The sequence below is a fragment of the Serinus canaria genome, chromosome 3 (genome assembly GCF_022539315.1).
Source record: "Serinus canaria isolate serCan28SL12 chromosome 3, serCan2020, whole genome shotgun sequence".
NCBI lineage: Eukaryota > Metazoa > Chordata > Aves > Passeriformes > Fringillidae > Serinus > Serinus canaria.
The window spans coordinates 58,733,140-58,756,212 of NC_066316.1; the positions used below are offsets into that span (position 1 = coordinate 58,733,140).

At 41.4% G+C, this 23,073-nt stretch overlaps 1 protein-coding gene across 1 annotated transcript in view; it reads right to left on the reverse strand.

Moving 5' to 3' along the window:
* ENPP1 (ectonucleotide pyrophosphatase/phosphodiesterase 1) overlaps nucleotides 1-21,798 on the reverse strand; it is a 52,709-nt gene extending 30,911 nt beyond the window's left edge. The window contains exons 1-5 of the mRNA XM_050972511.1: nucleotides 21,489-21,798; nucleotides 5,901-5,973; nucleotides 4,290-4,406; nucleotides 1,269-1,394; nucleotides 1,038-1,098 (exon numbers count right to left, since the gene is read on the reverse strand). Coding sequence (XP_050828468.1) covers nucleotides 1,038-1,098; nucleotides 1,269-1,394; nucleotides 4,290-4,406; nucleotides 5,901-5,973; nucleotides 21,489-21,671 — 560 coding nt within the window. The 5' untranslated portion in view covers nucleotides 21,672-21,798. The remainder of the gene's footprint in view (nucleotides 1-1,037; nucleotides 1,099-1,268; nucleotides 1,395-4,289; nucleotides 4,407-5,900; nucleotides 5,974-21,488) is intronic.
* Between the last annotated feature and the right edge of the window lie 1,275 nt (nucleotides 21,799-23,073).

The window sequence follows — 23,073 nt, forward strand, 5'->3', positions numbered from 1 at the left end:
GAAATATTTTGTATTTTGTTTGACAGTTTTATAATGCCAATGAATAAAAATAGCATGATTTAAATATCTTAAGTCAAAAATGTAATGACAAAAGAACAAAATAAAATGGTTTTACTTTACTAGAAATATCTCATTGCACTGTAATTTCAAAATCAAAATAAAAAAGGTGTGTATTTTTTTTGATATATAGAATATAAGAATATAGCTGTCCCATAACATGTCTAGCAAGTATTTACTACTGGAACATAAATCAATCAAGAATTAAAGTCACTTCTACTGACAGCTTAGACATACAATCATAGTTTATAGTCAACTTCAACTATAAACTTAGAAGATCCCAAAGCAAAAACAGTTCAAGTAATACAAGCTTTTTTTTCCTGGCTGGGAGCTCCACTGCACTATTCAAGCCTGAGTGCTGATGCCATAAACCACATGAGTCATTCCTCACACACTGTATACATAACTTGTAGGAGCAGGCCCAATGTGGAGCTGAGCCAGAGAATACCAGGATCCCATGGCACTTTACACCTTTTAAAGAAAGTAATTCAGACAGCTTGCAAACAGTGTTGTCCCACTCCTGGTGGAGCTGGAACACAGATCTGCCCACAATTTGCAGTCCTGAGGCTGGAAAATACAAGGTATTGGAAAGGTCTTTGAAAGAGACAAGGAAGGGAGACAGGAGTCTAAGATTGCTGGATGGGTCCCAAAATATTTGGAATGATGGGCATCGTAGCACATGTAGGTCAATAACATGACTGGCAACCAGGCAGAGTTGCCCAGAGAACACATCTGTGAGAAACACCAGGATTGAGGAAAAGGCATATCTTGCAGGTCAAGCAAGTGCTGAGATAGAGCAACCTGATGGGTTAGTAAGCACCACCAAATGCTGGCTGAACAGGTGTTCATCTCTGACTGGCAGCTGCTTTCACTGTGTGTGTAAAAGGCAAGCAGGTCCCAGGAAGGCACAGCAGGGAAAACAATCTCAAAAATGAAACGCAAGCAAAGAGCAGAGGTATGCAAATATAAAATTTCCTCACCCTTTTGGACACTGAGGTTCAGTAATGTTCTCACACTCTTCTTCAACCCAGCTTGCCTCTCCTTAAAACAAATGAGTGCAATTCATTTTTTTAAGACAGTACATTCTTACTGATAGATGAAAGGTTTCTTTCATGTTACCAGATGCTTTTAAAGTCATATTATGTTCTTGCTCTGTTTACACAAATATAGGTACATAGGAAAGAGGGTAGAAATTTGTTGATGATACTTGCCTTTACAAACAGCTTGATAATTAACACAGCAGTCATTGTTTTCCACACAATCATCTGAACAGGAACAACGATATTCTTGTCGCCTCTTTTCTCCACACCTGAATTTATTGCAGGTCCATATGTGGGCTAAAAAACAGGTGAGAGAGAAGGACAGCACAATGATTAATACTGCTGTAAGTCCAGAACTAATAATGCAAGTGTTAAGTTCAGTCTAAAATCTCTACTCACTGAGAAATAGTCCTCAGGTGTAACAGAGATAATGAGTTATCTCATACATGCATAGTATCACAAACTTTGGCACTTCAGGAAACAGGAACACCCATGACTAAATATCCAAGAGCACAGTCATCTGAATACAACTATGCAGCATATGGGTATAAATACCACAGACCAGAAAGAATTCATTTTACAGATCTCCTGAAAGATGGTAATTTATGTGGGTTTAATTTGGTAAGCTCATACTATTTAAAAAAAAAAAAAAAAAACAACACAAAAAAACAAAACAAAACAAAAAAAACTCCACCAGAAAAAAGAATTTAGTCTGAATTTGGAATACCTAGAAAACACTCAGCAGCATTAATTTATTCTGACTTGCATTTGAAGTCACAGTGGCTTTTACCAGTCATCTTCAGGCACTCCAGCCTCTGTCAGCACCTCTTAGTAACAGGTATCACTGTCACTATTTAAGGCTCTATACATAAGCTCACAGGAAGACCTGCTGACTTCAGCCCCACTGCTGACTTCATTAGAGAACAATACTGGTTTCGCTGAATGGCATATTCCAGTACATTGTTATCATCTGAAGACCTGGATGCCCTGGTTGAACATGAGTCAGCAGTGCCCTGGCAGCCAGGAGGGCCAACCCTGTCCTGGGGGCATCAGGCTCAGCATGGCCAGCCAGGCAAGGGAGGGGATTGTCCTGCTCTGCTCTGCACTGGGGCAGGCTCACCTCCCATGCTGGGGACAGTTTTGGATGCCACAACATAAGTGCTAAACTATGAGAAAGTGCCCAAAGGAGGGCCATGAGGATGGTGAAGGGTCTGGAGGGGAAACTTTATGAGGAGCAGCTGAGGTCACTTGGTTTGTTCAGCCTGGAGGAGTCAGAGGAAAAGCTCCATTATAGTCTTCAACATTCTCATGAGGGGAAACAGAGGAGTAGGGACCAAGCTCTTCATTCTTGTGACCAGTGAGAGGGCTCAAGGAAAAAGCATGACGTTGAGTCAGGTGAGCTTTAGCTTAAGTATCAGGGAAAGATTTTTCACCCAGAAGGCAGCTGGGCACTGGAAAAAACTCCTCAGAGAAGTGGTGACAGCACCAAACCTCAGAGTGACAGAGTTCAAAAAGCATTTGGATAGCTGTCAGGCACATGGTGTGACTCTTGGCCTGTCCTGTGCAGGGTCAGGAGTTGGACTTCATGATCCTGATGGGTCCCTTCCAACTCAGCATATCTTGTGATTCTATGATTTGTTAGCAGTCATAAACACAAATAAATCCTTTACATTCAGTGAGGATAAACACCAGCCAATTTACGAGCTGAGTGAATACTGAAGGGAAGACATGGAAGCCAAATCTAGATGTTTGAGCAGAAGATACTCAATGATTTTCATACATGATTACCAATTAGAAATCCCTAAAAGCATTGTCAGGAGGTTAATCTCACTTTCAGTATTTCCACTAATATCAAATAGAGCTCTACTTCCATGAAAGGGAGAGAAGAATCTATTATGGTTCTAGTTACATGACAGTATTGGGAAATTAGAATTTGATTCTCCATTGATGTTAGGTCTAATTCTAAAAAAACCCCAAAAACAGCACCAATGAATTCATTCATATTCCTAGTGCTAAGACAGACTCTCCAGTTTGTTTTTAAAGAACCTTTATACTCAGGGGGAGTGATGTAATAAAACAGAGTAAAACCCATGGATTATATACCTTGATATATCAACTATATTTGTGCAACTTGACTTTCAGTAGCAGTCAACTGAAGTAGGGATCTGAGCGCAGTTTAATCATTTGGTTATCAACATCCACATTGGAATTTTAAATGTATCAGTGTGGTCTCACCCAGAAATTAAACAAATCTATATAAAGAGGAGTAAGAAAAAAAAAGTTTTCTGAAAGGAATGCTGGCTTTGAAGCATAGAGGCAAAACCAAAGTAGAGAAAATAGTCAAGTGTTGTACTTGATGTTCTACACACACTAACATCTTTCCTTGTAAAATTTCTCCTAGGTATTTTTCACACGTTTGTCTATTTGACCTTTGCCTTCTGGCAAATCATGGCAGCTGCTTCTCATTTCGCAATCCTTCACCAGTGCAATCTGTTTTGTCATCCTGCCTTGATTCATGCTCATGACCCTTGCTTCACATTCAGGCAAGGGAGTAGCAGGGCCGAGGGCCTGAGCAGCTGGGTAAGGAGAGATGGCAGCTTTCACAGAGCTGCTCTGTCCTTCCCCTTCTTCACTCAGGCGATGACAGACAAATGCAATATGCAGAATGCACTTCTATTCCAGGCTTGCCCAAGAACGTAGGAGTTAGCCCTGATGCCAGGGACAAAGCGGGTTACTGTTGTCTCACCACCAGCAAACAAAAAGCTGGCTAAGACCTCGAGTTGCCATTGTTCCTCCTCCTTCCAAGGGGGAGGGCAGCAGCACAGTCTGTGGCAGCCTCTCTTCTCACAGGAGAGCTATGGGAAAGCCAGCCTACTGGCTTTGTCAGCTCCTAAGTAATCCAGCCGGGTGAAACACAAGCTTTGCTTGTGTGAAACAGAGCTGTACCAGAGCCCTGATGTTTCCACAGGAGTCCCCAGTAGCACCATCATCACTGCAACTCCATCCAGGAATGCAACACAGCATAAAAAGGGGAAGATGAGGGGCATCAGAAACACTCTGCTGCTCAGTAGCCCTGTTCTGCACTCACAGCCCATCTGAAATAAGCCCTGACCACAGCAGTACTCACATATGCTGAGCTGCCCCCTGTCAAAGAACAGGAGAGATTGCTCCCTCAGTTTCTTCCATCCTTACCTGGTTGTATACATGTTTCCTGGTAATCTAAGCAGCAGTTTCCAAGCTTGACACAGTCCTTATCACAACGGCAGCTTCCAAAGGTCCTTTCAAAGCAGCGACCTTTGCAGGTTTTCACTGTAATATTGGATAGTGTTAGATATCAGTGGCTGAGCTCAAATCAGTCAACATGCAAAAGAAACGAATACAGCCAGTGTGTGAAATGACACAGTTGGTGATTCCAACATACAGGATGGATGCAAAAACAGTGGCAGCCAAGGGGAAGTCTTGATCCAACCAAATGCTTTTTTCCTCTTACTGAACGAACATTAATTTTTTATCATATTCAGCAAAGGGTTCTGTTCTCTTTTAGCAGGAACATGGTGTTTCAGTATTGGCAGAAACCAATGAAATAAAAGCTAGCTGTGACTGTCCTAGCCCCTGTGTCACAGGAAGATGTGGGTAGAGTCCCCCAGAGTATGTAGGATCTCAAGATATAAGGATGGCTGTTCCAAAGCAGACACAAGAGATACAAACATGAGTATACTGATCACTGGTTTGTTTTTTGTTCAATTTCAATATCAAAAATAGGACATAGCATTCTTCCACTAGATTGGGGTTGCTGAGGGCAGGGGAATAATCATAAAAAAATTTAAAAAACCAAAAATAAACAAAAAAAAAAAAGAAAAAACCAAAACCCCAAACAAACAAGAACAATAAAACAACAAACAAACAAAAAACAAAAAAAAGCACCACCACCCAACTAGAAATTAGTGATGTGAAGGATTAACAAAAATTAAGAATTTGGTCACACTGTCTAATCCTGAGCCATCACTAGAAGGGAGTGAGGGAAATCCTGCATTATTTGGCTCGTCTTCTGAAGAGTCTTGAGGTCTTAGGAGATATTAGAAAATGAGATACTATTGAAACAATACTGCAGAGCTGTAATAAAATGAGAAAAAACCTATTGTAACCTATACTGTAACAGAAATTTTATAAACTGAACTTCTGTTGAAAATCCTTTTATGTTCAGCTTTGGAATTATTCTTCATAGCTGTTCCCAAAGTAAAGCCTAACTTCTTAAAAAAAAAATCTTTTGTAACCTTCTACCTGAAGAAACTTCACCATTGAAAAAACCACATATTTTTCAGAACAGAAAACAGACAGAGGAATTCCACCAGGACTGTTTTCAGGCTACAATTCTAACCAGTAAAAAAAAATAACCTTTTTTTTCCCCTCCATAATTGACTGGAAAAGATGAAAAACAAATGTTCCAGGACAACATGAAATAGAAGTTGTTGTGTTTTGTTGTTTCATTTTGGTTTTTTTAATGGTGAACTGAAAAAGGCCAGCCATTCACCACAGTGACAGCTGGGATACATGGAAGCTGCCAGATCAGACACTGAGTACCAGGATCAGTTTACCTCTCAAGTGAGTACACACAATCATTGACTACACCTGAGGTTCATTTTCTGGTATTTTTATACCACTCTTACTGATACTGCTTCAAGCAATTCGTGCAATTCTCCTCCTGCAGCAACAAGGGTGGCATTCAGAAAATAGGAAAATTAATTCACAAAAAAAAAAAGGAATTGTTTAGTAATATTACTAAATAAAAGACATATTATTTACCATCTTTTGAACAGCTAGGCTTCAGGCCAAATATACATCCTAGGATTGTCGTTAACACACAGACACAGAGTACCTGTGGGACAGGAAGGAAAAGAAATAATGTTAAATTATCATTGAATGGTTTTGAAAGTGCTCATTCTCTCTGTAATACTATACAATTGTACTGAAATTCATAAACATGCTGATTTGGAGGCTGATTTCACTGTTTTCACCAGCAGTTTTCACTTCCACAAGTAGTTATGTTGTTTGCAATCAATTAGCAGTGTATGAACATGCTTGTCACAACTGGGCCTATGTATATTATTTCTTCTCAAGTCCTTTAGCATAGACATATATCATCATGTTTTTCTTGATTTCTTTTATATCATTCTTTCATGATGATATACTTCTATTTTTTACACATTTTATAGAAAACTTTTTTACTCCAGTCCTTCCTTCCTCGTATGTTGCTCTAAGAAGGTGAAATTTTGCCATTAACCACAGACTACAAACAGAAGACATAGCCCTGAAGTGATACCTATAATTTTCTTAGGCAGGAAAACCTTTTCCCACTTCCTAGTATCCAGTTCATACTAGATCTGGGCGCACACCATGGTAAGCAACTGTGGGATGTCACATGAAGGCTGACCACAGTGTCTTGCACTGCCCAGAAACTATGGCTGTGTTCTTTATGGATTCTGGATGCATTGAAGTTATACAAAAAGCACGGTGTTACCCTGATCCAGCATACTACAGCAGGATTTAGTGCCTACTCAGATGCAGAGACAGATTTCTTTTAACCTCATTAAGTATTGGGTTTATTCCATAAACTCTTTGAAAAAGTATGCGTACTATCAGTGCTTAGACAGCAATTAAAGAGAAGCCAAGAATGCAGTTACAACAGCTATTCCATTTAAGTGTAGAATGTAATAAATACTTTGCCAGAAGTCCCGAAACAGAACATGCTGCAATAATGCAGGCTTCCTTATACAAAAGAATTTGGGGAGCTCTTGGTAGGGAAATGTAGCAGTGTGATGGGAATTTATTTAAATAGGGAAAGAGCGCACATACCACCTTCCCAGTCACTGTTTTCTGTGGAAAAATCACATTGAAGCAATACTTCAATAACTTCACATACATGGCTACACAATTCTGCCCCTTTTTTCCTCCTTTCCCATCAGCAAAATCTGCTGAGTCAGCCTTGAGGAGGATGCCTGAATCATACTGTGATGTGGCAAAAATTACCTCAATTTTAAAATGCACCAAATTATTTCTCAGGTTTGTTCTTTATAAATACTGTGAGCACTTCAGTATTTATAAAAAACTATTTGTGTTGTTTTTAACAACTCTACAGTTTACTATGCAATTTTGTTCACTAAGCAGTTAATAAAGACAGTAAGAAAACAATTTCTGGAATGTGTAGTATTGGAATTCAGCTATTACTCTGAATTTTTGAACTTAAAACTATCAAAAACCAAATTAATCAATATAAAAACATTTCATATATACCATTTATTTTAAAATTGAGCAATAGACTGGATCTAAAGAAGCTGTGGCTTAGAATTCTGAATCAGGCAAGTTAATGGAATCTTATTCAACATCACATGTAGCAAAGAAATAAGCATTTTTTTCAGTTCAATTACAGTCTTGGTATTGACAGGGAAAGAAGCAAAATAATAAAAGACTGAAGGAGAAAAAAATCTAGCATCTTCTATTCACCTGGATATGAAAAACTTACAGAAAGATGCAAGTCTCCATTAAACCCAGCTATCAAGAATGAACACAAGTACAGAGCTTTGTACTTTTCTTTTCTTGTTGTTTTTGATGTTGGGGTTTTTTTTTTTTTTGTTTTTTGTTTTGTTTTGAAATCAGAATACTAACAGGTGCACCATCAACACTTTCTGTTACATCAGTATCAACAATGTTATCTTCAATGTGAGTTGTTCTGGACCTTTGAAAGCCCTCATACAAAATATCACCTAGATAAAAGCAGGTGCACAGGGAGATAGGTGACACTGCAAATGCAAGATGTCAAAGCCCAGCAAAATCAGTGGAGAAGGCAAGACCGGTTTTTGTCCTTTCAACATTATTTTTACTGTTATTTTTGTTCAAATTCAAATTGATATTTTATTTTTTAAAAGCCAGATTGAGAACATTTTATTTCAGGGTGAAGATTTATTGCTTCCCTGCTCCCACCAGGCCCTGCTCCTAAGATCAAGGAGTAGAATGTCCTCTGAGATGTGAACACAAACATGCTTTAAAACAGGCAAAACCCCCAGCTACTCTGTTTGTAAGAGCTTTATTCCCATATCTTCAAATAGCTACCTAGACCTATGACCTATGGGACTTTGGCCATCTAAGGCATCCCTGTACAGAAAACACATTGCAGCGCCACTAAATGGACCATTAATATTCCCTGATGGAGCTACAGTGTAGGTAATGCAGGATTTCAATCATTAATGCAAAAAAGAAAATCTACATAAAGCCCACCCAAAAGCGACAGCATTCTAATACTTCTCAAAGTAAAACTGGTAAAATGTCGCTAAAATCCTCACAAATAATTTCTGTGATTTTTGCACCAAATGTAATAAAATCACAGTTTTGTCTTGTATTCCAGGTTGTCAGTTTTATGAACATAATTCCAAGAAGCAAAAACAAAAGGATTATGTTCACTGAGGCATATAAGTGCTCTTTTGGGTACAAAATACTACAAAATGCAATACTAAATGCAATTATATATTAAGATCTTGAAACTCTCGACTCACTACATTAAATCCTTTGTTTTCTTAACCTTAGTCCCACTAGCATAAATTTTTGTCTTAAAAATATTTTACTGCAAAACACTAAAGCTTTCTCCCCCTTTTTGTTTTCCTCTTTCTTTCCTTCTTTAGCACTTAATAAAGATTTTTTACAAAAACAGTAAGTTTACACATCTGACAGTGTTCTAGGACAGCCAAATCTAACCCAGTGGAACCTCATGCAATTGCAGCTTAGTGTTTAAGGCTTTGAATTGAAGCTTTATCTTGAGCCTGAATGACTTCAGTCACATGGATATTATCAACACAAATGGCAAAATGTTCTGCTGGAACAATGAGGAGCAGCTAATACTGGCCAGCAGCAGCAGCAGTCCTGACTAGGCACAGCAAGAGGCGTTACACCAGTAGTTGACTTACTGTCAGTGGAAAGGCCCTAAGATTATCAACTCTGTAGATGATGATGAATATTCAAACTATTTTTAAAGATCCAGATACTCACTGCATCTCACTGCTGCACCCTAAAGATGAACCAGTTTACTCTGCTTCTTTCTATATTGCAACATATCTCTCTTGTCCAGAGTAGTTGGGGATACCTTGGAAGTGTTCCAGGCCAACTTGGACGGGACTTTGAGCAACCTAGTAGAAGGTGTCCCTGTCCACGGCAGGGGGGTTGGAACTAGGTGATGTTTTAGGTCCCTTCCAACCCAAACCATTCTGTGATTCTGTAAGAAAACCTCACCACAGCAGGTAGGTTACTAATTTTATCTGACCTGCTTTACATACAGGTAGGTCAAGCTGGAGATGCTGCAGCCTGCCACATAAAGATTATATATTGTTTTAATCCATACAAAGACAAGTAGCTGCATGCATACTTGTTTATTAACAAGGACCTTGTTTAGCATCCTGCAGCAAACACCAGATTCAAAGCTCTACCTACCACCACACTGTCAACATAACACCTGCTTTGAAGGTCTGATCTGCCTTTTCAAATCATAGGAAGAAATCTTACCTGTTCTCTCTCACCCGTATTGTTCCACTCAAAACAGAAAGCAAGAACTGAGAACAAGTTGTACAGGTGCCATTAAGAAAGAATATGGGAATCCAATATTTAATAGGAAAACAAGTAAAATTAAAGGACCTGGCCTTGTAATACACAAAAGTAGAAAATTAAAGTTTTATGATCTGTATCTTATGAGGTTACTAGCACAAACAGTCAGATTCAGTTCTGATATCCCATCTGAGAAAAGGTCTTTAAAACAACACAGCAACAACTGCAGAGAAGAAAATGTCCTTTTTTGGTTTAAAAATAAATTTTAGAAAGTTTGTTTTGGAATCACAATAACATTGTCATCTAGGGATGAATCTCTGTCCCATCACTGCTTCCTTTACGTGGGAGGAAGCAATAAAAGCTTTGCTTTGTAAACAATTATAATGGTTGGGAATAGGTGGTTGAAAGTCTGGAAAACTGCAATCCTGAGAACATTTCAAAAGCCTTTTTTTTTAAAAGCCTTTCATTTCGAGCTGGGTAAATGGAAATATGATAGCATGGTTAGAGAAGAGAATCATTTCCCTCACTCATCTCTAGAGCTGCAGCTGAAGTGAATTTTTCAGCAGTAATTTTGGGGAGCTGCTGGAAGGGCTGGAGTCAGCAAATCGTGCAGGCTGCACACACCTGATCCCAAAGAGACTCCTCAGTTGTACAGGTCTTACTGACACAGAAAGAAATCTCTCACTGGCCTTAGCTACTGCCACCTTTCCTATCACATTTTAGTCCTCCTTTACACAGTTAATACTACTGTCCCTTTCTCTTCATTCTTCTCTAACTCTGTCCACCTCTCCCACTCCCCTCCTCATTCAGTATTCTGTATTCTATATTTTCTTTGGCAAAGAATGTACTGATACTTCTTTTAAGGAATTATCATTCTGAATTACGTTTATTTCTGTGTTGATCTTCCTCACTCTTTGCCTGCCAGGTACCTAGTTGCTTTCTCTGTCCCTTCCTTCATCCCTGGCATTCCATGGCCAACAAAACTTGTCCCTCCAAGGTTTGAGACACATCCATTAACAACTATGCAATTATCAAGAAAACCATGCAAAATAATGTTTTTCCATCCTAATCTCCATGATTTGTTCTCACAGTTGTGTCATACATATCCAAGAAGGGAGGATGTCTAGACAGGGTCTGTAATGCCAGTATTAAGAAAACCCATGGAATTTTCCAAAACCACTGGGATCTGTGAAAGGCATGCTGTGTTTTCACTGTTTTGTGCACCTAGAATAGATGATTACTGATCTGAACCTTAACACTAAAATATCTTCAAAAAAGAATTTCACCTGCAAAAATGTAAAGAACACAATAACAAATAATGAAGCAAGAAGAGTGTCACCTTCTGACAGTTAAAAATGCTGAGAGCATACTGTATTAAGAAAAAAAAAAAAAACCTACACTTACTTACACTTGCCAGGGGCAGCAGAACACTTACTCATGCTTCTAAAAATTATTTTTAAACTAGCATAATCCCCTTGCCAAGAGCCTGGTTTTATTCAGAAGCAGGGGTTACTTAATAAAGTTTAATAAAATGAAAGGAGGTAGATACTTCACTCACACCAGCGCAGCTACTTAAATAACATTTTAGTAAATCACCTAAAAAAAAAAAGTAAATCAGCACTGAACCAAGTGCACCACCTCGTTCTTGCACCAGTCATCTCTTCTTTCCACATTTGTAAATATTTTTATGGTCTACAAAGACTTGCTTCTGTTGATCTACATTCCACTCATAGGGGCCAGCAGGAGGAGAACTGCTGAGGCTCTCAGGTCCTGGCTGTTATAAAACACTGGAGGTGATTAAATAATTCTGAAGTCAGTGGATGAAAAAGCTGGAGATAACATCTAAACTTTTCGAGAGCTAAAACTATTTACCATGAAAATGCACAGGCATTATTGTTTTTCTTCCTCAAAGAAGCACACAGGAGGTTTACTCTCATTCTTTCTATTGGATGTTCTCAGGACTGTAATTATGTGCTATTGCAACCAAAGGCCATTCAAAGGACAAGAGTGTTTTAAAGGTAGATTGAGCCACTGTAAGGTATTATAAAAGACTTCACAGAGCTCACCAAAGAGTGATAACACTTCACTCATTAGAGAACTGTCAGCAGAAGACATCCTCATACTATAGCTCTCTAAATACCTTCCAAAACCATTCAAGCATCTGTTTTTAACAAAAAAGATACCAAAATACAGAAGAGTTAGCATCTGTCAGCTAGTCAGCTGGAGTCTAAAATATTTTTATTTGTTGCTTGCCCAACTGTGCAGGTACATACTCCCCTGGAAGTCATTAGCACTTGAGCTGTTGTTATCAAAGCTTTACCCCAGCTGTTACCTTTATCACTGCACTTAAGAGCATGGGAGAATTTAGAGAAAAATTAAAGTGCAACAATATACTAGCCACAAAGAAGGGGAAATAAAGCTTCTAGCTCAATTCACAAAAAGCAGATAGCAGCTCACTCTGCTATTTAATCAGCAATTAGATTTTTGTAGAAACCTAAAAAAAACAGGACTGAAAACTCATGAGAAAAAAGTAAACCTTGTACTTTCAAGCACAATTCTTTTATTCAACACAGCAGACTAAGAACACAGAACAAAGCCCACCGCACGTCACCCGCTTTAGTGGCAACCATATATGAATGCACGGCTGCATAGAAAGGAAAGAAACTGTCAGTAACTATGCCAACTAAAATTCATTTTCCAAACAAGTTGCACTTGACTCATAAATAAAAGCAAAATTGAATCTGAAAATATGGCCTTAAGCCATCTTCATGCCCTTCCTATTCCAGAAGTCCCTCTTCAAGAATAAAGCCAAAGCTGTTCCAGTTTAGATTACTGTCATGAGAGTTGTGACAAGAACAGAGTACAGAGAGGGTGGCTTTTACAGGGTACTGCTTGTACCACAAAATATACCAAGTAAACCTATATTCACATCCATTTTTCTTTGGCAGATACTGTTACAGCTGCCACCATGACAGCAATATTAACTTCCACAGGAAGACAAAACGACCTTAAAGAATAAGTGAAGAAATCCTGTAAAACACCAAGATTATTAGGAGTGCCAAATAATTGCAGAACCACAAGCAGTATGAGAAGAATGCAGGACAAAGCAGGTTTCATACAATCATTTAGGCTGGAAAAGACCTTTAAGATCAAGTCAAACAATTTCAGTTATTCATTATAAGTCTTTACTAAGTACACTGATATCTATCACAGACTCTTCTTCAGCCCTGAATCCTTTGGCCATTTTCTCAAAACAAAGACATGGGATGATAAAGAGGCTATTATTTACCTCAGCACCTTTTGAATATAGCCCCTCAAAAAACAAAAGGCAGACTATCAAATTTTGATACCTCACAACATGGAAACATATTTGAGCCAGAAGAAGGTTCTAGAACTAGCCCATTTACCAGCATTAAACAGTGAAATGAAATATGCATGGCCAAGTTGGATTGTTGATTTTCTTGAAGTAGCTATAACAGCACTACGCTTTTTGTTATTCTAGGAACAAAAGCAACCAGTGCCTAACACAAACTTGTATCCACAGACTACCACATTAGAAAGCATTTATGTAGGTTGATTTGCCTATATGCCATTATACGGCAGAACTGGGACCAGGCTATGCTCACTGACTTTCTTCAGAAATGCAAATACTACATTTTTTCTTATTACTTCCTTTTCTCCTTAGCTAACCTATTGTGTTAAACAATCAAACATTATTTCATTTGTGAAAAATCCTTACTTATGATACTTTTCTTTGTCCTCCACCACACCCGATTTACCATGAAAGCCACTTCTGCCTTATAAACTCACTTACAGGAAACTTTTTACACAGGTGACTTGTGCAACACCTATGCAGAAAAGCACTTTTTGGTTTTCAGTGCAGAAAGTGGTTTTTTGAAAAGAGGTCAGGAAATATATCAAAACAATGTAAAAATATCATTCCAATATTGAACATTATAAAATAGCTTCTCTTAAAATCACATCTACTACTGTTTCATTCAAATGGGACACTGTCATGATGCAGCACATTGACAAATTCTATCATAGCATATGGCCACAGTGATACTTGCCAATATATTCATTTATATAATCAGCTCCAGGGTGAAAAACTCTTCATACCTTTCACGTTTTCAAAGCATTTAATTACTCGGCTCCTCCTTTAAGCCAGAAGGAACAATAGCATAGCTTCCACTGCAAGCCAAATCAGAACAATTCACTCTGTGTAATTCCAGTGATACTAGTAAAAAAATGCAAAGGAAAATTTTTGAAGAGCAGGAGTAGGGAGGAAGCCCTGCACAGTTTTTGTATCTTTGACCTTGACTGAAATCCAAGTTTTAGGGCAGTACCTAAGTTGTTCTGAATTCAAGACAAAATTATTACTACAGAAAGCCTATCCACTTAAACTGTGTTCTTCAGTATTTTAGTATCCAAGAGTTTTGCAGAACAATATGAAGGCGCTCAGAACAAAAGCTGCCTCCCTCGTGCCAGGAATTTGGCTTCCTGTGCTTAGGGCCAGGTCTCGGGCACTAGTTCAGTTATTGATAGCACTATTTGGGAGATCTCAACCAGCCCTAAGGAGAGCTTTTCAACAAAAAGCTAGAGGAAGCCTCAGAAGAGTCACTCCTTGTTTTAGCCAGCCTTACCTCTGTGCCCTGTCTGGAATGTGGTACAGCCACGCTGCAGTCAAGTCCATCCTGGCCATTTATTCTGTTGACCCAAACTCACAGGCCTGCCTTCCCTTACCTTGGACCTCTCTTACCATTACAGACTCACCTGGCAATTTAGACTATTGGCAGATCCTGGCTGGTGTCACCACATCCACTGTGCTGGCTTTGCTCACATACAGCGAGACTGTCCCTTTCCAAAAAGGGCACTGGCTTGTTGCCACGACTGGATACAGTTTTACCTTCCCTTCCAGCATGACCTGCCTTCCCCTGGTGCCTGACAGGTAGGCAAAGATTTACTGCAAACATTACTGCAAAATTGAAGAAATGTAATGGAAACATTTCATCAGAACTCCAAATGCTGGAGCAGTAAGTCTGAGCACACAACACCAATCACAGCCCAACTCACTCGTTCTGAACCGACCAAAGGGCTGAGCCAAGCACAGGGTGGCCTAATCTTCACTCCCATTCTCCACTCCATAATTCTACACTCCTATTCCTAGGCCAATGTGCCAGCCAGCAGCACTGACAGATGCACCAGTCACAGCTGCGTGTGCTTCAGCCTGTCCCAAGATTTGCACTCCAGCTGGAGTCTAGGCAGACAGAAGCATCCACACACACCATCCACACATTCCAAGGGGTGACTTAAACCTCCTGCAAGGCTTAAGTCCTCCAATTCAGCTACAGAAGAGAGTATTTGGTAGCCTACACTCCATGCTGTTTTATTGATGCTAAAAGCCATACCTAAAACACCCAGCTGAAAGTGAGCTGAAGTTTGCTGGGTTAATTCACAATCACCCCTTTGATTGTTCATCCAAATTTAACCTAGTTGGGCAATAAAATTTAAACTGAGTTCTGATTACAGTTTTTAACAAAGATGGTCTCTACTCTCCCTTTGTGAAGATTTTTAGAAAAGTGGAATTTGAGGAGCTGGTTTTCTCTGTTATTGTTTTGGTTTTGCTGTTGTCCAGTTGGTATTGGGTTTTGTTTTCCTGTTTTCACTGTTGTTTGATTTGGGCTCTTTTTTTCTACACTTCAAAATCCCCAACCAAATGGAAAGACTTAATTCCCACAAGTTTTTCTTTGGACAATATTTTTTTACTTCATATTAGTTTCTGCTTTTTAGGATAGGTTATGCCAACTAGCTCTATGAAGTGTAAATAAAGCAAGAATACAAGTTAACCCTGGAAACCCTCCAGAGCTAAAATTTCTAACTTTTTTTTTTATTGTATAAGAGCAAGATTATGATTTTTGTCCACAATGCTCTGCATGAAAATCCCCACTTGAAAGGCAATAGAGAAATTTTGTGTTTACATTTCCCTGTGTATAATGAGAATTACTTGCAAAGTCTTCCCTAAAAAATGAGTACACTGAAGAAAAACATTCAGATATAATGATTTCTAAATTCAGACCCCAAACTTTCTTTTGATGGCTTAAATTGGATAACAATGTCTTTATTTTTTGTATGTATAGCTACAATTTTATTCTAATTAATGCATTTAAGCAATATCAACAGCAAGCTCAATACAGAAAATGTTTTGTCAAACACCATGTGTTCAGACTTAAAACGAAATCACAATGGAAGCTGGAGAGCTGTAACATTGGCAGGAGACAGCTGTAAAGCTTTCTTGTTTCCCAACACTGGAAGAGTTTTTCCTACAAATTATTAAGATATTGAAGATCAGCCAAGAACTCTTTTAATATTTCTAAATGGAAAGTGCTTCAAAGTCTATTAAAAATATGGCAATCTTGTTACCATCATTCTTTACTTCACATTTCACCAAGGGATGTTTAATGCCAAAAAAATTTAAATTACCCAACAGTCACTCTAATATTACTGTTGAGCTGTGTGATGTTTCTTGGATCTCAGAAGTCCCATCTAAGCTCAGTTCAGCACTGTTATGGCTGAAGCAAAGTAATTTCAGCAAGGACCACCTTTCCCTACTGAAAAATAAAGAAAAAATTACAAGCCACATAAAGCAAAATAATACAAAAAAAAAAAAGTCTGAAATGGAATGTTTTGCTGAGGGCCAAAAATAGATTAAAGACTGAACATGGCACCCAGGCCTCCAATTCAGACAACAGCATCCTTCAATCCAGTGCTTGAAACTGACTGACACCTATAAAAATACCCACACTAAAGTCAGCTGAAGTCAATAAGCACAGTCCAAATCACAAGGTTTGGGTAATTAAATACATATTCTGTCTTCTTTATGGAAAAAAGAATACATTACTAATTTGGTTTTGAAGTACTAATCTATACAAATGTTTGGGTACCTTCAAACATCTTTAGGAGGAAAATCATCAGCATGAAAACAACCAAACAGGAATACAATCTTCCCAACAACAGCAATAAAAGGTTGTTCCCACATCTTCATCTATGGGGAGGAAAAAAAAAAGAACCAAACAACAAAACCAGACAAACCTACTGTTGTCTCCAAAATCGTGATGTAGCACACCCATCTTTCTCTGCCTGAGCCCCAAGTCAGCAGCTATGAGCTATTTTCAAATGAAGAGGTGAAAACCTTTCAGGACTCACACAGAATATCTTGACCTCCAATAGATTTTTTTCTACAGTCAGGCTCTTTGCTGACTGCAGCAATGGCAAATATGAACTGGCAACAGAAATTTTCCCTTGGGCAGAAATTGTCTCATTTATTTATGATAAATAGGGGTTTATGATTCATAAAAGCTTAACTTAGCAACCAGTGGATGACTGAAACCAGATTTATAGAATCATGGAGCAGATGTTCTTGAAAACTATGCTAAGGCACATGGAAAACAAGAAGGCGACAGCTATTGTGGCTTCACTAAGGGCCAATTGTGTCTGACACATTTGATGGCCTTCTAAAATAGGATTACAGCAGTGGTGGAGGAGGGAACAGAAACCAAAATCATCTACGTGGACTTGTGCAAAGCATTTGGCATGCTCTGCATGACATCCTGGTCTTTACACTGGAGAGACATGGATTTGACAGAGGGACATGGAATTGGCTGGATGGTCACACTCATGAACTATACTTAGGGGCTTGATGTGCCAGTGGAAACCAGTGAGGAGTGCCTTCCTCAGGGTCAGCATAGGGACCAGCACTGCTGGACATTTTGTCAGTGATGTGGGCAGCAGGATCAAGGCACCCTCAGCAAGTTTGCCAATGGCACCAAGCTGTGTGGTGCCATCAACAGGCTGGAGGGAAGGGATGCCATCCAGAGGGATCTGGGCAAGCTTGAGAGGTGGGACTGTGCAAAGGCCAAGTGTGTGATCCCACATGACAATCCCAGCACCAGCACAGGCAGGGCAGAGAATGGGTTGAAAGCAGCCCTGAGGAGAAAGACTTGGGGCTGTTAGTGGATGAGAAGCTCAGTGTGACCCAGCACCCCCAGCTGGTCTGCAGATGGCACAAAACTGAGCAGTGCAGTTGACATAACAGAAGGATGGGATGACACCCAGAGGGACGTGGACGAGCTTGAGAAGTGGGACCACAAGAACACAATGAAGTTGAACAAGTGCAAGGTGCTGCACCTGGCTAAGAGCAATCCCTGTGGTGAGTGCAGACAGGGAGAAGGACTCTTTAAGAACAGCCCTGCAGAGAAGGACTTGGGGGTGCTGGTAGATGAAAAGCCAGACACAGGCTGTCAGTGTGCACTCACAGCCCAGAAGGCCAACTGCATCCTGGGCTGTATCCACAGAAGTGTGACCAGCAGGTCAAGGGAGGGGATTCTGCCCCTCTACTCTGCCCTTGTGAGACCCCACCTGGAGTGCTACATCCAGCTCTGGAGCCTTCAGCAAAAAAGGAATTCTTAAGACTTCTTGAAGTAAATCCAGAGGAGGGCCACAAAGATACAGAGGTAGACCACACCCCTTCAGCAAAGATAGGTGGAGAGAGCTGAGGCTCTTCAACCTGAAGAAGAGAAAGCCCTGAGAAGACCTTACAACACATTCCAGTACCTGAAGGGGCCAATGAAACAGCTGGAGAGAGAATTGTTACAGAGCACGTAGTGACAGGACAAGGGGAAATGGCTTTATATTAGATATTGAGAAGAAATTAATTATTGTAAGGGTGGCAAGACACTTGAAAAGATTACCCAGAGAATCTGTGGATACTCCATCCCTGCAAGTGTCCAAGGCCAGAATAGATGAGCTTTGAGTAACCTGGTCTAGCACAGGTGTCCCTGCCCATGATAGAGGGGTTGAAACTGGCTGATCTTTAAGGATCTCTTCAGACCCAAACCATTCTATGATATGATAAGGCTAGAAGAGATCTGAAGAGGTTTTCAGTTCAGTCTCTTGCCCAGTGCTGGAATTTGGCTAGTTTTTGGGATGTGCCTTAAAAAAATAAATAAAAAAGACTGGACAGCCTTAATGAAAAAAGGGGAAAAAAACTTACAGACTATAAAAATATTAGGTGCATTCCACAGCATTTTTTTAACCTTCACAGTTTATTATCTTTATGCAATCTGAAATGCTTGAGTTACTCTTTAGATGTGACTAACACACTATCAATGTCTCAGTCTGGACCTTACCTGGAATTTTTTTTGTAATTTTTTTTGTAATTTTTTTCTACTTAGGAATTCTCAATCTGCAAAACTCCTTAACATTTTTTCTGACAAAAGTGTCAGTTTAAATGAGTTTTCCAGTTCTGACAAAAAGTCTAAAGCTGTTAAAAAAAAAGATTCTCTTACATTATTACTTTATTTCTCTCAATGTTTCAGCTGTTAGACTGGCAGGAAAAATTTATTTTAATGGAATGAATGAATCAGACCAAAATGCAATGCCTGAATTCCTGGCAAGTGGGAAAACCTCAAACATAAGCAAAGGTTATGCAGCTCTTTGGCAGCAGCATACTGCTCACTCACACAACAGCCTGGAGAGACTACAGACAGACAGACAGTTCACTGGGCTTTGAGGGACAGATGTTTGAGCCTAGAAAACTGGAAAGACAGTAAATAAAAAGGTGGCTTTAGGTGTTTAGGGAAGCACTATGGGTTAGTAAATTCCCCCACTTGTGGAATCCTCCCTCTGCAGCAGCAGCAGCTGCTCTGTGATAGGGTAAAATTGTCTCATGGACAAGAGCTGGGAATGTTGAGGTTGTGTTCACAAACTGCACAGACATCTGCAGGTGGCAGGCACTTGTGAAGGAAGAGTAGAATGCAGTCCAGTCTCAGCTTTCCAGAAAAGTAAAAAGAGTGATTCAAGTATTCCTTAATCAGCAGAAATGCATTAATGAGTTTTTAGAAAATTTCAGCATAAGCTCACTTGAAAGCAGTCATTTGTGGGATTTTTTTAATCTACATAAATAAATGAGGCAATAGCACATACAGCTAGGATAAATGCAGGCAAATGAGATTTACCTACAGCTGGACACTTTAATAGTTTCACATTACTATAAAACTACAAACACCAAGCACATAAGTCTACTCACTTTTTTAGTGCATTTGGATATCATCAATGCCTCAGTTTCTGAGAAAGAACAAACTAGCATTTCCAACACCAGTTTGCCCCTTTCTGACATGTTTAGGTTAAATACATTCTTGTTTTACTCAATCCAGTATCACCTGCAGTATTTAGAAAGTTTTCCAAGTTCTCACTGAATATCTTACATTCTCTCTGTGTTTGCCGTCACCCAAAATATAGTGTATGGGGATAAATATTTAAAATTTTTAAATTATTTTTGTATAGATGACATATTTCACTCTGACACTTCCATGAGCACAGGAGGAAATTTTTGCCAGTTCTAAATGAAAGGCATTTGGAAAATAAGAACTTAATTCAGTAGAATAAGTAACTGTAAATACTAACTTGTGCTCAACTCCAGTCTCTAAGAGGCTGTGTATCTCTAATAATTTTGTTGCATTAGAGCCTAAAAAGCTCTGGATGGCAATACTAGGTTTCGAATAGGGTAGCACTATTTCCCACTACTAGCATCCAATTTGTAAGCCTGAAAAGAGCTGAGCTGTTTTCACCATCCAACAGCAGTGACTTTTATGGCACAACCTTAACCTCCTCAGAAGACAATGAAGTAATGAAACGAGCTACTAACCACAACCTTTACTTATGGAGACATTTCATCAGAAAAGTTGCCAAAAAAAGCTTCTGCATGGAAGCTACCATAGACCTTTGCATGTATTTTCATATTTTTCTTATAACATTCTGACAAACTTAGAAACATAATTTACCTCCTCCTATGTCAGAAAGTATGACCAACCTGTAGTCCCAATGATATGGGCGGATGAATCATTTGAAAAGGTAGCCAGATTACAAAGAAATCAGTAAATTTGGATAGGCACCTTGACATTTATGCTTCAATGTATTGAAAGAGGACTATTTATGCATACATACGTACTGACGTCTGCTGCAGTTCCACTAAAGCTTCCTTCCAAGAACACCACAATTCCCTCACCTTGATAATGAATTTAGCCTCATAATGATTACTCCAGGCAGTTTGGAAGGTCTTATTTTCACATCTCTATGGGAAGGATAATTATAATAGAGCAGCACGGCTAAAACTGGAAAGTGACCTACCTGCTAACAATGGCTTTGGCTGCTGGGGCTCCTGAACAAGGGCCAAAAGTGCCTCCCAGCAGCACTTGGAGACAAACTTTCAACCCACGGTAGCTCGAATTCAGAGAAAGGCAAGTTTTTACACTTCCTCTGTCCTTTTGGCTCTTTAACTCTTTTTAGCTTTTCCAGCCGTATTTTCCTATTTTAACTGGGTTTTATCTTCCCTGGTGTTCCCCCTACAGCAAACAGCTAAAACCACATGATGAAAGACGAGACACCCATTGACACCACAAAAGAATTTTGAAAGATTTAATGCTGAGGACCGTCAAAAGAGTGAAATAAACCAAGAGTTACGAATCCCTCTCTGAGGCAGGTCGCTGTCTATACGCAAGTGCCACGCTCCTGCCCGAGTCTGACTCCCGAAGCGGAGCCGTCCCGCAGCACTGCTGCCCCGGGCATCCCGAGGAGCCCGTGCTGCCGAAGGCAGTCACCCTCTTCCAAAACCGCCACGGGCTCGTCTCCCATCTCCCGAAGCCTGGAGACGGGCAAAACACCTGCGCCAGCCGCACCGCTCCCCCCGCTCCCGCCGGCGAGGTGAGACCCACCTCCACCCGCCCGATCCCGCGGCGCCCCGGCCCTTACCAGGGAGAGCACTTTGTAGGTGTTGGGATCCTTGCTCTTGCCGCCCGGAGGCTTCTCCGGCTCCTCGGCCACCTCCATGGCCGGCAGCATGGGCACAGCCGCAGTCTGCAGCCCGCCATCAGCCCCTACCCCGTCCAGGTGGTCCTCATGGCCCTTCCCCGCTTGCTGCCCGTTCCCCTGCATGGTCCCCGCGGCTCTGCCCTCCGCCCGCCCGGACACGGCTATTAATAGCCCGGCGGCCCGGTCCCGCCCCGCCCGGAACGCGGACACCGGCAGCCCCCGCTCCCCCGCCGGCAGCGGCGTGGAGGAGGGAGCGGGATGTTCCCGTCCTTCCCTCGGGATGTTCCCGCCTCGATCGCTCACCCCGGCTCGGCCGCCCCCCGCTTTCCGACCCCTCCCTGCAGGTAAAGGGCGGGCCGCGGCCGTCCTCCCTGCGGGCAGGGAGGTGGTGCGGGGCCGGAGGACACGGCGTTGCTCCGAAATAGCGTCCGGGGGAGGGCCCCGGGCCGTGTTTACGAGGGAGCGCGGAGAAAGTTTCCGCTGCCCGGTCCCCGGGCGGAGGCGGTGGCGCGGCTTTCCCCGAAGCCGCCCGGCGGCGGTGGCACAGGTGTGCGCGGGGGCGGGGGTCCCGGTCCCGGTCCCGGTCCCGGTGCTACCAGAGGCGGGCACCCAGCCCCCGGTGCGCGTTTGCATCCACAGCGCCGCCGGCTTGCTGGTCGCCTTCGCAAGGTGCTTCCCTCTGTCCCTCCCTGCAGTTCTTCGCCCCTTCCTGAGTAGGTTTTCCCCTCCCGTCCGTCTGTGCCTGCGGGATGCCCACGGAAACCCGCGCAACGCGGGGCATCTGGCCAGCCGAGAGACCGCACACCGGGGGCGCAGCGCAGCAGGCGGCGTCCTGGCCCGCCCGGGGGACACTGAGACTCCTTTGGGGTGATTTGGTCTTTTCAGCCGGCAGAAGAGGGGACTGAGGGGACACAGCACCCCAGTTTACAACTTCCTCGTGAGGGGAAGAGGAGAGGCAGGCGCCGATCTCTGTGGTGACCAGCGACAGGACTCGAGGAAATGGCTTGAAGTTATATCAGGGCAGGTTTAGATTGGATATCAGGGAAAGGTTCTTCACGCAGAGGTTGGTTGGGCACTGGAACAGGCTCCCCAGGGAAGTGATCACAGCGCCAAGCCTGACAGAGCTCGAGAAGCACTTGGACAATACCCTCAGGCATGTGGTGTGACTATTGAGGATGGTCCTGTACTGGGTCAGGAGTTGGACTTGATGATCCTTGTGGGTCCCATCCGGCTCAGCTTGTTCTCTGATTCTGTGACTTTGGACTCATTGCCCCCAAGCCAGGCCCAGCTCAGAAGGCTGGTGTTGTTGGAGTGAAATGCATGTTTGATGCTCTTCAGGGCATTTTATTGGGACTGGCACCATCTGGCTCCAAGATGTCACTTCCCAATCATTCCCACTAAATTCAGCCCTGCTTGTTTGGCAAGAGAGTGGTGTTTGTACACACCCTGGCTATCCATGGGGAAAGGCAGTTGGGGAAAGGTAGTTTACCCCACATACGTAGGTACAGCCCTGACTGCAGGGCTG